Below are 13538 nucleotides of genomic sequence, written 5' to 3'. Positions count from 1 at the left end.
CCACAAGAAATTGGGTTGTTTCTGAATGAAAACAGGTAGTTTTTATGGGAAAATATTTATACAAGTTGAAATTCAAGGACTTTGTGATCTTCTTCTTCTCATACCCCAACGAATTCCAACCCTATCAAAAGTTACAACAGCTAATGACAACTGAGAATGAGGATGAAACTCCCGATATCTTTAGCCTGATAGTTTTGTTCAGTTAAATATCAAGCAAGCTCATCAGCTTTACTTCCTTCAGAACATATTTAAAATATAAGAACAAAATTGTTTCAACATACAGACTAATTTTTTTATATAGTCTCTTTTCATAGCTTAGTTTTTTCCTTTTTTTCTTGTAAGGCTCAAACAAGTCACCACTGTACATAACAAGGCACCACTGTATATAACATCTAAAGCACTTACAAGTCACCACTGTACATAACAAGGCACCACTGTATATAACATTTAAAGCACTTAAGTAGGCATGAGCAAAGCATTTAGCTTAAATCTAGACCCAATATCTCTTTGTGTTTGACTTTCTTTTATAGCTAATACACAACTGCTCGAGTAAATCCTAATTGTGAATTACTTACAGTCTACTAAAGAGCAGGAACTTAAATTTTTCATAATGCTCTATGAGCCGCCCCATGCCCCCGATTTTATATAAACAACAGTAGGATACTGAATTTAAGATCGTGTCATTTGACTCCACAAACATCGGGTCTTCAGCAAAGGTTCTTTCAATCCATATCTGAAATGATGAGATCATGAATTAGGAATGATTCTGGTGATAGTGATATTTACCTCTTTGAGACAGCCCATAAAGTTGTTACTGACTGGTGACCCTGGAAGGTCTGCTGTGCTGGGACTGCCTCCAACATAGAAAAAGTCATCAGACCCCAGCATGGTATAATCTTCTTGAGTGTAGCCCGTTGTGGTAAGAATCCCATCCACTGATATTGTCACCTAGATAACAAAGCACAGGGAAAGGACACGCTATACTCAGACCTAGATACTGTAATCCTGGGATATGCCTGTTTTGTGTTTTGTTTTGTTTTATTTTTTCATTTGGTTTTTGCTTTTTTTTTTTTCTGTTTGTTTGGTTTTTATTTTTAGACCTATGGTGGAACCCATTTTCATGTCTGTTTGAGGTTTATTCTTGGATTCTATTCAACTAGCCCTAAGAGATCTAAACTAGTTAGAGAGTTAACTGATTATTGAACTAGTGTCAGCATCATCCCTGCTGCAACTCAAAAGTTATTTAGCAGACACAAAAATGGTGTTAGTAAAATGCTTCCTAGGTTAGTTTTGCTGGTGTACATATTAGTAAAGTTTAGTTGTCTGTTATTAACTAATCACAACGTGCACCTTGTTAACATAAAAGGCACAAGCTATTTCCAGCAACGTCACTATTTGCACTATTGAGCAGCAGTTGTTCAGCATGCAAGTGCCTACGTCCATGCCAAAGGGGAGGAAAGGCAAAACAACCGGTGGAAGCGGCACGCGCTGATGTGCACATGCAGGAGGGACAGTACAGTTCAGAAAGGAAAGAAAAGAAAACAGGGAGAACGGAAGGAAAAAACAACTGCTTTGTGATGACGTAAAGATGAGTGGGTGTGACATCTCCAACATTCCCAAATCAAGTGTGCATGCCATGCATCATGAATGGTTAGAGACTGGCTGAGCCTGCGGTCACTCGGGCCAGCCACCATTTTGTCTTATCTCGTGTTAACCACAGCTGGATGCAAAAACGTTCGAAACGTTAACGATGCCCCTACAGGTGAGTTGGAAAACAGAAGTTGACAGGAACAGGTGAAAAATAAGAAGGTCAACAACAGATGAAAAGAAGGAGGTCAAAGTAAGCAGAAGAGTACCAACCGCAGTTCCTCTTTTGTTAATGATGTCTACAGTTAAAAGAAAGAAAGAAAACACACGGCAAACCCAAAATAAGAAACAATTAGAATGATATCTACCGAACAATGTAGTTTGTTTACCATAGCGTGTCCAATGCCTGAGTGCTTTGTGGAGAAGGGGGGAGAAAGGAAATTAAAAACTGTGAACAGAATAACGATCGTTACTTAAAAAATATGATGGTCTCTACCATGTTAGTACATTTTTTGATTCAGGTAACGGTTAGTAGAATGAAACATTCCATGAATGACATGTTAGTTATTAAGCATGTTAGTAACATAGAAAAAGGGCAAAAAAATTTTACAAGAAAAAAGCAGACTAACAAATAGGCCTCCCACAGAGGTAATATTTTTCCTGCCAGTATTGTTCATAACTTGGTACTAGACAGAAACAGACATATGGCAACGTTCCCTTTGTCTCTCTGAGTACATCTGACAGACATTTAAAAAGTTTAAAAGGGATTCAAAGGCCTAAAGCTCATCAGCTGACCACTGCCGCCCTATCCCCGTAAGTGGTCCCTCCCCCACCCTGACCCTCCCCAGCCCGAGCAAATTCATAGGAATCAGTTGGCATTGCCCTACTACTCAATTTTACAGCATACAAGGACTCCTCCTCAACTTCAAAACTTCCTTCGGTCATATTGATGGACTTTAGGGTCACAGTTTACTGCAATGAAACAAAGCAAAGATCCTGACACATAAAATGAGTAGAATGGATTTGTTTGTAATCTGTCCTGCCACACATGCACCCCAGCTGTATAACTACAGTTTCCTTTGAGTTACCAATTCACAGTTTGGTTTATAACCTGAGCAAAGGCAAATCTAGAAAGTGGGCTCCTTAAGCCCCACCCTTCCTTCTGTGCTTCTCTCAAATGAGCCTCTGATCTCTTGGTGAGTATCTGAGAGAAGAAATAAAAAAGGAGAACCAAAGAGACAGACTTATAGGATATTTGTGGTCTACAGCTATACTGATGGTGGGCAACCATCTCCTAAGGCAGGTATGGAGCATGCAGGGCCCCTCCCATACCAATAAGGCCTCTGAAAAGTCTTTGGGAGGACTCTTGAGAATCCTTAGTTTAACTTGTCTGCCTTAGCTATATCTGTACTCCTAAAATTCTTTTTTGCTTTTCTACTTTGGATAGATTAAGCCTTTCAGAAGTGAGAAAGAAAAGGTTAGACAGTTAACAGCTCGGAAAGAGAGGGCTGTTTTAGTAAAGGAAAACCAGAGACAATCCGGTCATTCTGCAACTGTTCAGAGAAACAACAAATATGTTAAGGATATTAGTTTGAGATCAGCATGTACTGCAGAAAAATTAGTCACTGTCAACACTTCACAAAATGATACACTGTGATATCATTGTTTCAAATAATAACCAAAACTTATAATGTTCTATATATAAGGACAATCTACTCATTCATCTGTGTGTATATATATACTGCAATAATATGTCTCAGTTAAAAACATACAGTATATGTGGACCCATAGATTTACTAAAGAATTGGTATTTTCCTAGCATATAGATTTTTGTGAGACTATTTTTTAAAAATACAATAAAAAAGAAATGGGCACCTAGAAGATGAACTGGCCTCTCCAGAGTCATTTGGGGTTTAACTTAAAAGTGTCTGTGCTAAAAATAAAGATATATTCATAAACAGACTCTTCAAGAGATATGTAAACTCCCAAAGTCATTTTTCCTCTCAGGAATTTTTCTTGTGCCCATTTCAGAGGTGGGAATAGAGAGGGAGTAGGGATTGATACAATCCCAAATCACAAACACTGTTTTTTTGACTACAAAAAAGGAACTGTGATTTAATGACCCCAATGTGCATGCTTCCAAATGATCACCATGAAAACTACAATTTAAAATCAAACAAACAAAAAATCAAAAACACAACAAAATCACACGCATCACAGGAAGGGCAGGTCGCAGAGATATCCTTGCAGCCCTCTGGGATATTGTCATAATGTCGCTGCATCAAAATAGCCCTTGGGTCCCCAGAACTTTCTAGATATGCCCCTGCTCAAGTATGGCAGGAAGATTCATCTCAAAAGAAGAAAAACCTAATTTGTAAGCGACTCTGAGGAGCCCTATATCATGTTGTTGGAGTTTTCAAGTACCACACACACAGCTGTAGCGAGAAACAAAGCCAGTTACTCTCTTATCCACTGCGTTGTTACCTGACGCAGATTCCTGGTGACTTTCACATCATGCCAGGCATTATCATTAAACTTTCCGTTCACGGGCTCCACTAGCGCTTCAAAGGCCCCTGATCCCAAATTAATGACCAAAGAGACAGCTCCATTTTTCAGGGCAAGATTGACATAATCAGCTGATTTCCCAGTATGAAGCATCAGTCCATTCCTCTGAAGGGTTTTAAAGGACAGAGTTATTTCATCGCTGCTGCTTTGAATGGGGTTTTGAGACAAGTCGTAGCAGAAGTATTCAGATCCCTTGAAAGTGGCAATATATTCTTCTTTTCCTAGAGGAAAACAGATACATATATGCATAAGTAAAGCAATATACTATGTAAATCAGCAGATCTCAACAGAAACAATAAATAATCAGCCTCCAAACTAACTCTTTGTCTAATTAACATTCACCACAAGAGCCCACCCTATCAAAGAGAGTCAAATACTACAGTAGGTGGCAGTATATATTTAATAAATGTACTCAGGTATTGGGCCATCAACCATGGTAGCTAAAGCTGACATTCTTGAAAATTCAATTAATTTTTAAGTATCACTGCAAGAGCTCTGATCAGAGAAAACAGTTCTGTGATATCTCCAGGGCATGAATCTGGTACCATAAATGCATATTGGACAGTTCTACTCTGCTGGCAACAATGGATTCCAAAGTGTTTGCAACATTTTCTCTATTCAATTGAGGCATTATTTTATTTTCCGTGAGACATTTATATTCAAAGATCTTCTCAGTGAAAAGCCAAATATTTTCATCACTGAGAAACCATAACAATTATGTAGTGAGGGGAAAGCAAAGCAGAAAATAGAATTTGGTCTAGGAGTAAAGAGATATCTTATAGAACATGTGCATTTTTTTCTTTCTGGATAAAGGGAGCAGTGGTAGAAAGCTTAATGGAGTCAGCTGGATTTTTGATTCATTCCTCAATCGCACCAAGCAGATGGTAGGGCTGTTATGAGACTGGTAAGAATTCCAGCGCCTCATCATGGGAATGGTATATAAATGAAGTCTCAACATTTTCTATATATATCAGTCTTTATCATATTTAGGGGTAATAATACAAATCCCACTAGATGCTAGACAGATCAAACAGAAATGTAGCTATTTGGAAAGAAGTCTTCTCCCACTGATGAAGTGAGTTTAACTAAAGAAAGAGTGTGGGCCAAAAGCTCCCTCAACTTCCTAGGCAATGATGGAGTTGTGCCATAAAAAATGAGACAGTATGGTCTGCCTGCTACATACTGTTAGTGAAGACTAGTGCTCAGGCCAAACCCACCACATTCTGAGGCAGAGTCATAGCAAAGACAACTCAAACCATACTTGAGGGTCCTTCCCATTCATATGCTCTAAATATTGGCTGAACACCTCACAAGTGTTAAGCCCAATACTAGTCTTTAGGGATAATGCAGTGACCAAGGCTGATCTAATTTCTGTCTCTGAAAGTTTACAGTCCAGGTGTCTGCTTCCCTGGTCAGTTCAATATGGTAAGTGGCTTGATATTGGGAGCCAGTACAACTGAGTAATTCTGATATACTGGAAAAAAAAAAAAAAGGCAGGCTAAAATACGAATTTAGATCATAAATTGCACTGGGGGCAATTATTCACCTTTTAAAATCTGAAAATGGTTTCTGAAAATGGTTAGTGATACCAATCTTTTAGGATAAAATTATATAATGCCTGTACAGGTATCTAGCAGTTAGTAGGCATTAGAAATGATAGATGTCTTCCTCCTTGTCTGCCTAATGTGATAAATGTAAAAACGAAATGATCTAAAACAAATAGTATATGTCATTACAAAATCTAGAATATTTTAAGATCAGAAACAGAACAAGGATGCCTATTATCAACGTACTGTACTTGAAGTCCTAGTTAATGTAGAAAGACAAAAATATATAAGCATTATAAATAATAGAAAAGTAAAAAAAAACATGAATCAGACCATCAGATCTATTTTAAAAAAATATAAACAGATCTATAGCTTTGATGAAATTTCAAAATAAATCTCAATTATTTTTTTCAAATGAATGTGAAAGGCTTATTCTATAAGTCCAATGGGAAAACTAAGAGTCCGAAATAGTCAAGATATAACAGACAAATAAGATAAAGAAAATTTCCTGTGTAAAGATGGACATTTATTAGAAAATTATGGTAATAAAGATAATATGCTGTGTTGAAACTAATACAATATTGTGTGTGAGCTATATTTTAGTAAAAGTCTTTAAATAAAGATAATGTGTTAGGATAGACAAAAGGGGGAGAATAAAGATAATCAAACTAAAAATAATTTTAAACATAAGTGAAAATGATTTATATCAAGTCAAGCATTGCAGATAAGTGAGCAAAGTAAAGATTAATCAATAAATGGTGCTGGGACAACTGGTTATCTATATGAATAAAGTGGAATTGGATCTTTACATAATTTTGTTTACAAAAATCAACTCTCCATAGACTAAGGATATAAATTAGTGAGGCAAGTCTGCAAAATTTTTGTAAAACAAGATATTGAAGTATATAAGGATTTATTAAGTAGGCATTAAAAAGCACTAATAAAATATTGATAAATTCAACCACATTAAAATTAAGAATATCTGTTCATAAATAATAATCTAAAGAGAGTAAGAATCTAAATTAAAAATTGGGAGAAAATATTTTCATATTATATTAATTAACAAAGGAGTACAATTCAGGATATGCAGTGTACTCTGATAAATCAATGTGTGTATGCGGGGGGGAAGAATAACAATGGAAAATGGACCAAAAAAATGTATAGTAGTTTCATAGAAAATTTTAAAGAGGAAAATAGGTGTATTTATGAATAAATGAAAACATGCCCAATCCTATGTGTTTTAATGGAAATTCATCGATCAAACTACGTTCAGATATCATTTCATAGCCATGAGATTAACAAAAACAAAATAAAAGACTGGAAAATTCCAGGTTTTAGAAAAGCTGTGGATAAACAGTAATTCTTATCCACTGCTGATGAGAGTGCTAATGAGATGAAAATTGACCAACTATAATAAACACTATTTGGCATTATACAATCCCATGGGAATTTTACTTGTTATAAAGGTCTCAGTCCTTAGAAAATGGTTACCATAAAGAACATTCCCCACTCCTTTCAGTTCATTTTTCTCTGCTTACATTTCTGATCATTTGATGATAGGTAGTCAACTGAAATACGGTTTATATACATGTGCATGCATCATATATGGGTGATCCACTTATGTGAAAATTATATTTGCAAAAGTTTCATCCCCACTGACTATTCAGAATAGGTCTCTGAGCCAAAGGGAGTTTCAGAGACCTTTGTCTAGCACTAAACTTCAATTTACATCATTAGTGAAGTGAGGCCCAAGAAGTTTAAATGACTTTTCAAATTTAGAAAGTGTGCCAGTAACAGAAGCAGGACTAGAACTAAGTCTTTCTGAGTACCTTTAAATAATTAAATAATAAAGCTTGGGGACTTGAAGAGGTTTGGTATAGTTAAAAGGCTGTAGCATTTTATTTGAGTGGTCTCATATCATTCCAAGTCTAAGTCAGAATGAATCTTGACAAAAGATTTGTTTGTGACATAATATGACAGAGTCAAAGGGAAACATTAAATAGTTCACAATTCGCTAGACGGCAAGCTTTTAAGATACATGAGTGTTGATGACTTTAACACTATGATATTCCCATTAATTAAAAATTAAAATACAGTATCATTCCTTTTGTATAGTTTAATTTTAAATTTAGGTAATTAAAATTTGCATTAAATACAACCACATAGTTTTGGAAAAATTCACTCTATAAATATGCCATTACCTTAAAATGTCATAAATGAGACATGAATCTAAGCAGGAAAAATATTTTTGCTATCTTCTTTTTCATGAAAGAATATGCATACTATGTGAAAATACATAAATCATTTTCTATAACATAAGATGATTATATGTCCTGCAATTCTTTGTCTGCTACTGTATAGTTCATTAATTTTGTGTTGTCATATGCAAATAGGAAATAGTATAGTTATATACTATTTATAGTATAAGCCTATATAAGCTTTACTGTTAAACATTTAAAGAATGGGTCAATGTCCATTTGAAAATATAAGTCTCAAATAATGTGCACTTCTAATGTGCTAAAACAATAAACATCAAAAAGAAATTTGATCCACAGCAATATATATTAACAAATATTTATATTTAGGATACATAAATAATTTATAAAAATTACAAGGACAAAATAACTGGACAAACCAACAGGAAAAAGACAAAATACTTGAACAGAAACTCCATGATAAAAGGATTTCCATATAAAAAGATGTTCAACTTTATTAGTCTTCAGAGAAATAAACAAAATAAAACCACAATGAAATATCAAAACATTACACAATAAATAAAATAAAAGCACAAAAAGTACTAAGCGTTAGTGGGAAAGTGGAGGAACTAGAACCTTCATGTATAACTGGTGGGAACTCAGTTTTTAAATTGTTTATCGATATCTTTTAAAGTTGAATATATACCCACCCTACAACCTGGAAATTCCACTTGTAAGTAAACACCCAACAAAAATGCACACAAAGATCATGGAACGACATATCAGGATGTTTACAGTAGCATTGTGCATAACAACCTAAAACTAAACAATTCTGAAATGCAGTCAATAGCAGAGTGGATAAATAAGCTGAGATTTAGTCATACAATGAAATAAACAGCAATGAGAATATGTTGTCTACAACTGCATGCAAAAATATGGATAAATCTCAAAATAAAAACACTGAGTTAAAAAAAGCCAGACACAAAAGAGAACATACTTATGATTCCTTTTACATAAAAATTTTAAAACCAAGCAAAACTAATCTCTACAGTTAGTTCTAAGTCAAGATAATGGCTAGCCTAGGTAGAGATGGAGGGGGCGCTAATGAGGTAGACATTTGGAGTGCTGGTAATGTTCTGTGTGAATTTGGGTGTTAGATATCAGCATGCTTTTCATATACACAAACCCAAATTACACACGTTTGTAAGGTTTTACTATATTTTAATGATTCTAAATTTGTGTTCAAACCAGAGGAGCGGGAAACACGTTTGAGGTAGAGACCTGTTTCATTTATTTTTCTACTTTAGAAGTCAAAGAATATTTTAGTCAAAACATTCTTGCCTAAATAAAAGTACACACTAGAAGTTTATATTATTAAATTAAATAATAAGCCTGGCTGTCTCTAACTATAAAGATAAAGCAAGTTTAGAAAAACATAAAAGGAAATTCTGTCTATTGAAAATCACATCAGGTTAAATCCTCAGTCCCTAAGAAGTTTAACAGAAAACAGTATTGTTTTAATTGCCACAACCCTATGTAATTTAGAAATTAAAACAATCAATTGATTACTATAAAAAATAGCATTATTTTAAAGTGAGAGAAGTCATTCGCCTTAGAGATTTTTCTAACTGATGTAATATTGTAAAACATTATAAAATTCCTAAATATGACTCAACCTATGTAAATTCTGAGGCTCATTTCTATTGCCTAAAGCAAGAAATCAAGATTTATAAAATATTCACTCTTCAAGGTTTTATTTAGTTTTAGGTAAACCTCAGGGCAACCAATCTGGAAATAAGTTATTAAGCATCCATCAGATAATTCCAAAAAATAGGTATACTTTTAATGATGATATGCTTGAGGCCATTAAATATGAAAGCCAAAGAAAACTTAGATATTACTTAGTCTCCTGCCTTCCTTTATTACAGGAACGGACTAAGGCCCCAACAGTTAAAATTATGGTCACGTAACTAAATGGAGTAGAATCAAAATATAACCCTTGCCGTCTTGATTCCAAGTTCATGCTCTTCTTTATTTCCCAAATATTGCCATGAAACGAGCCTCTAATTCATGACCAAAAATTAAATGTAGCTTAAAGTTGAAGATATTTTTTCAAAAAAAAAAAAAAAATTAGATATGGTCCCAAACTCTAGTACAATGATTTTTCAATTCTATTATGCAACTGATTTGCATTTGTTTAAGTAACTGCAGGTGTTGGGAACAAAACAGGCCACTCTATGCCTGTCTGGGCTGATGATCAGTCAGTTCTGTACAGATCACATAATACACAGGGAAAGTACTAAACAAATACTCTGGCATTCACCAGGTGTGCAATATTGCAATTTCTGGGCCTGCCTCACACTCACCTCCCAACAGTGGAATCTATGACAACTAGACTGTAGCATCATATAATCTGGAAAAACCAGTGACACAATCAAAATAAAAACATAGGTTGGTGAATACAGACTACAAAGAATCTCCATATAAACTTATGATTTCTTTGTGTACATTTAATGATTACTTAAGGAAGAAGTAAATTATATAATACATAATTATAGAAATACAATTATATTTATAGCAGATTTATAGATATTCTGCATTTATAGACAATGCTCACCTATAAAATGGATATGGAGCAAATGATTTCAAGTATGAAGTTGCCTTATTATCAACTTGGTCTGTGCAAATATATACTGAATAATTTGTCTCTGTAACCATGTTCTAAAGAGTGGCCAATTTATAACATGCTGCTTTCTCCCTAGAAACAAAATGAGGCTGCCTCTAATTCTAAAAATCTATCACTTGAGTTTTCCAAATATTTTGCTCATATAGTAAACTGGTTGACATTTATAGAATGTGATTTTTTAAAATAGAAACAAATGGTCCCACTTCGGAAAGCAAAAGCAGAGTAGAGGAGAACTTCATAGGGAAGATAAAAGTTTTAGTTACAAATTAACTGCTTAAAACATATGATCTTTTAAGACCTGCTACTTGAAGTGTGGTCTGGAGGAGAGCATGACTAGCATTACATGGAGCTTATGAGAAATGTTATTCTTGGGGCCAACCCCCATCCTCAATCTACTGATGCAGAATTTGTGTTTTAACAAGATCCCCTGGGTGATTCAAGTACACATTTAAGTGTAAGACTCCGATTGTTATAACAGATTCTAGATTACTATGATTTAGAATGTCTTCTAAGAATTATAAGGGAGGATTTTTGTGTGTCTATCACATCTGAGTTAATTATTAAAAACAAAACATTTTGATATCATGGAACTTTTCTTAAGAGATAAACATACAGATAAGCTACGTTGTATCTTTTGATTGGAAAAACAAAGCTAAAAATAAAAAAGACTTGGTGAGATCTGGTCAAAGTATAGATGTGTCAAATATTTATTTAATATGCATCCCTGCAGAGAGTCAAGCCGTTAAGTCACTGGAGGTAATATCTGAATTTTTATTCACAATCTGTTTCACCTTTAGGCAATATTACAATAAGATTCTCTGTGGGTTTGGAAACTTAGTACTACTCTTCTGGATAAATCAAGAGGGTGTATTGCTCCTGGTACAGTCTAACAATTCATAATTATTAGTGAATATGCTTAATGAGGTTCGTGAAACTGCATATATGTCTCTCTAGAAACACCTTGGTTCATCCACTGCTGCAACTGAAAACAAACTCTCATGAGTTCTGGATGTGACCTGACTCAATGAAAACTAATGGGCCTGAGCTATCACATTTCTACTTATTATAGTTAAGTGAATTTGGAACATTTTAAAGTCAATAAAACCTACCAACGGGGGAAATATACACTGCTAAGTCAAAGTCTACTGTGTTTAAAACAAGAATGACATTTCCTTAAAACTAAACTTATCTTGGAATCACTAGCATCTTAAATAGAGATGGGAGTAAATAAACATATGATTAGTGTAATGAAGAATTATGCTGGGATGAGAAGGGAAGTAACCCTTGCTTCTTAGGAAACTCAGCTAAGGCTTTCGTTTTGCTTTATTTTATTTTTTCATTTTTCAGATAAATTGCTAACTCTTTATTAGAATAATGCAAAGTAGTAAGTCAGTATATACTGAGGTAAGTATAAATTAGGAATACTTGGATTGTAGAGTGCCATTCTTTGCACTAGGAGAAGAAGAAAAATGATGCTGGATATCCATAACATGTCTTTGCTCTTAAGACACAAAGAGCATTGGATCCAAAAGACACACATGTAAAGCACCTAGTAGTAAAACTGGAATTGAGAAGGAGATTCATATTCATTCAGACATCATTCCTTTTACAATTATACATAAGATGCCCACAATTTGGAGGCACTATTCTAGGTATTACAAATAGACCAACAAATAAGGCCTTCAGAGTCTCCAACTCTCAGACTACTGAGGGAGGAATAATAATAAATAAGTAAAACAGTCATATGTGACACTGAGCAAACAAATGAGTCCAGTGAGAGAGTAAGAATGACTGGGCCAGAGTGATTGATTTAGGTGACTAGAAAGCTCTCTCAGCCAATGGAATTTAAACTAAGACCTGAAAGCTGACAAACCACTCGCAGGAAGATCTAAGTAAAGAGTTTCTCAAGCATATAAAACTCAAAGTACAGCTTCCTGAAATGAGAAAATATTTGGCTTATTTCAAGAACAGAGAAAAATACAGTGAGCATTGAACACTTTAGTAAAATAGGGGCAATGTGGAATGTGATGAGATCTGAGGCTAGGTTATGAAGGGTCTTCTCAATCTTGGTCAAACTTTTGGACTTTATTTCATGTACAGTGGAAAGCTACTGGAGTATTTTAGGCTGAGGGGTGACAAGATTTGATTTACATTCCCAAAATATAAGTCTGGCTTTTGTGTTAAGAGTGAACTCTGGGTAGGTATGGGGCTGGTAGCAAGGAGACCATCATTTATGAAGTTATAGACAAGGATTGTGGTCTATGGAGTCATACACACCTGGGTTCAAAACTCGCTCTCACACTGTGAGCAGGTGGATAAATAATCACTTTAAAATCTTAGTTCTCTCATCAGTAAACAGAGGCAATAGCACTAGAACCTATCTGACAGGGTAGTTTTGAGGATCAAATAATATTATATGTATAGTATGTATGTGTATATAGTAATTTATTAAAGAGTCATAATCCATGGCATATACTCATGGTATATAAATATAAAAGAGTATTTATTATATTTCTTTGGTTGCTGCTTTCAAACACACACCGTCACTTCTTTTCTCCAACTCTTAACAATATCTTGGGCAGAATCACTATATTTCTGTCCACTTCTGGTCACTAAAAACTCAGGCTAATTTGTAACTTTGACCTAACTTTTGACATAAATTTCATCTCCCATCTTAATCTGAGTTGAAGAAGGGATGGAAGATATGGCATGGATGGATCTAGGCATCTTCTTACCACTTGCCTTAAGATGTGGCCCTTCTTGCATTTTCCAAATATAAGAAAGAGGAGCAGAGAAAGAAAGAGATTCATATGACTCAACCTGCTTTATCCTTCAGCTCTAATCTTCACACAATATGCCATAGCATCTGGCTACTGTAATCCTCTGGTCTAGCAAGTGTCCTTCTTGTGAGTAATACTGGCCAGATGGCTCAAGCCCCAGCCTAAGTAGAGTTTCTGC

The 13538-nt window shown here is 34.8% G+C and overlaps 1 protein-coding gene across 16 annotated transcripts in view; it reads right to left on the bottom strand.

Moving 5' to 3' along the window:
• The window catches only part of NRXN1 (neurexin 1), a 1047547-nt gene that overhangs the window by 637594 nt on the left and 396415 nt on the right, over positions 1–13538 (bottom strand). For 7 of the 16 annotated variants that reach the window (XM_023532818.1, XM_023532820.1, XM_023532824.1 and 4 more), the window contains 2 exons: positions 4072–4373; positions 787–948 (listed from right to left, as the gene is read on the bottom strand). In XM_023532818.1, coding sequence (XP_023388586.1) covers positions 787–948; positions 4072–4373 — 464 coding nt within the window. Of the gene's footprint in view, positions 1–786; positions 949–1955; positions 2001–4071; positions 4374–13538 lie in introns of those variants that run through there. The other 9 variants (XM_023532814.1, XM_023532816.1, XM_023532823.1 and 6 more) reach the window with 3 other exon arrangements.

Source organism: Pteropus vampyrus, unplaced genomic scaffold, assembly GCF_000151845.1.
Source record: "Pteropus vampyrus isolate Shadow unplaced genomic scaffold, Pvam_2.0 Scaffold91, whole genome shotgun sequence".
In the NCBI taxonomy this organism is placed as follows: Eukaryota; Metazoa; Chordata; class Mammalia; order Chiroptera; family Pteropodidae; genus Pteropus; species Pteropus vampyrus.
This window is presented reverse-complemented; position numbering and strand designations above follow the sequence as displayed.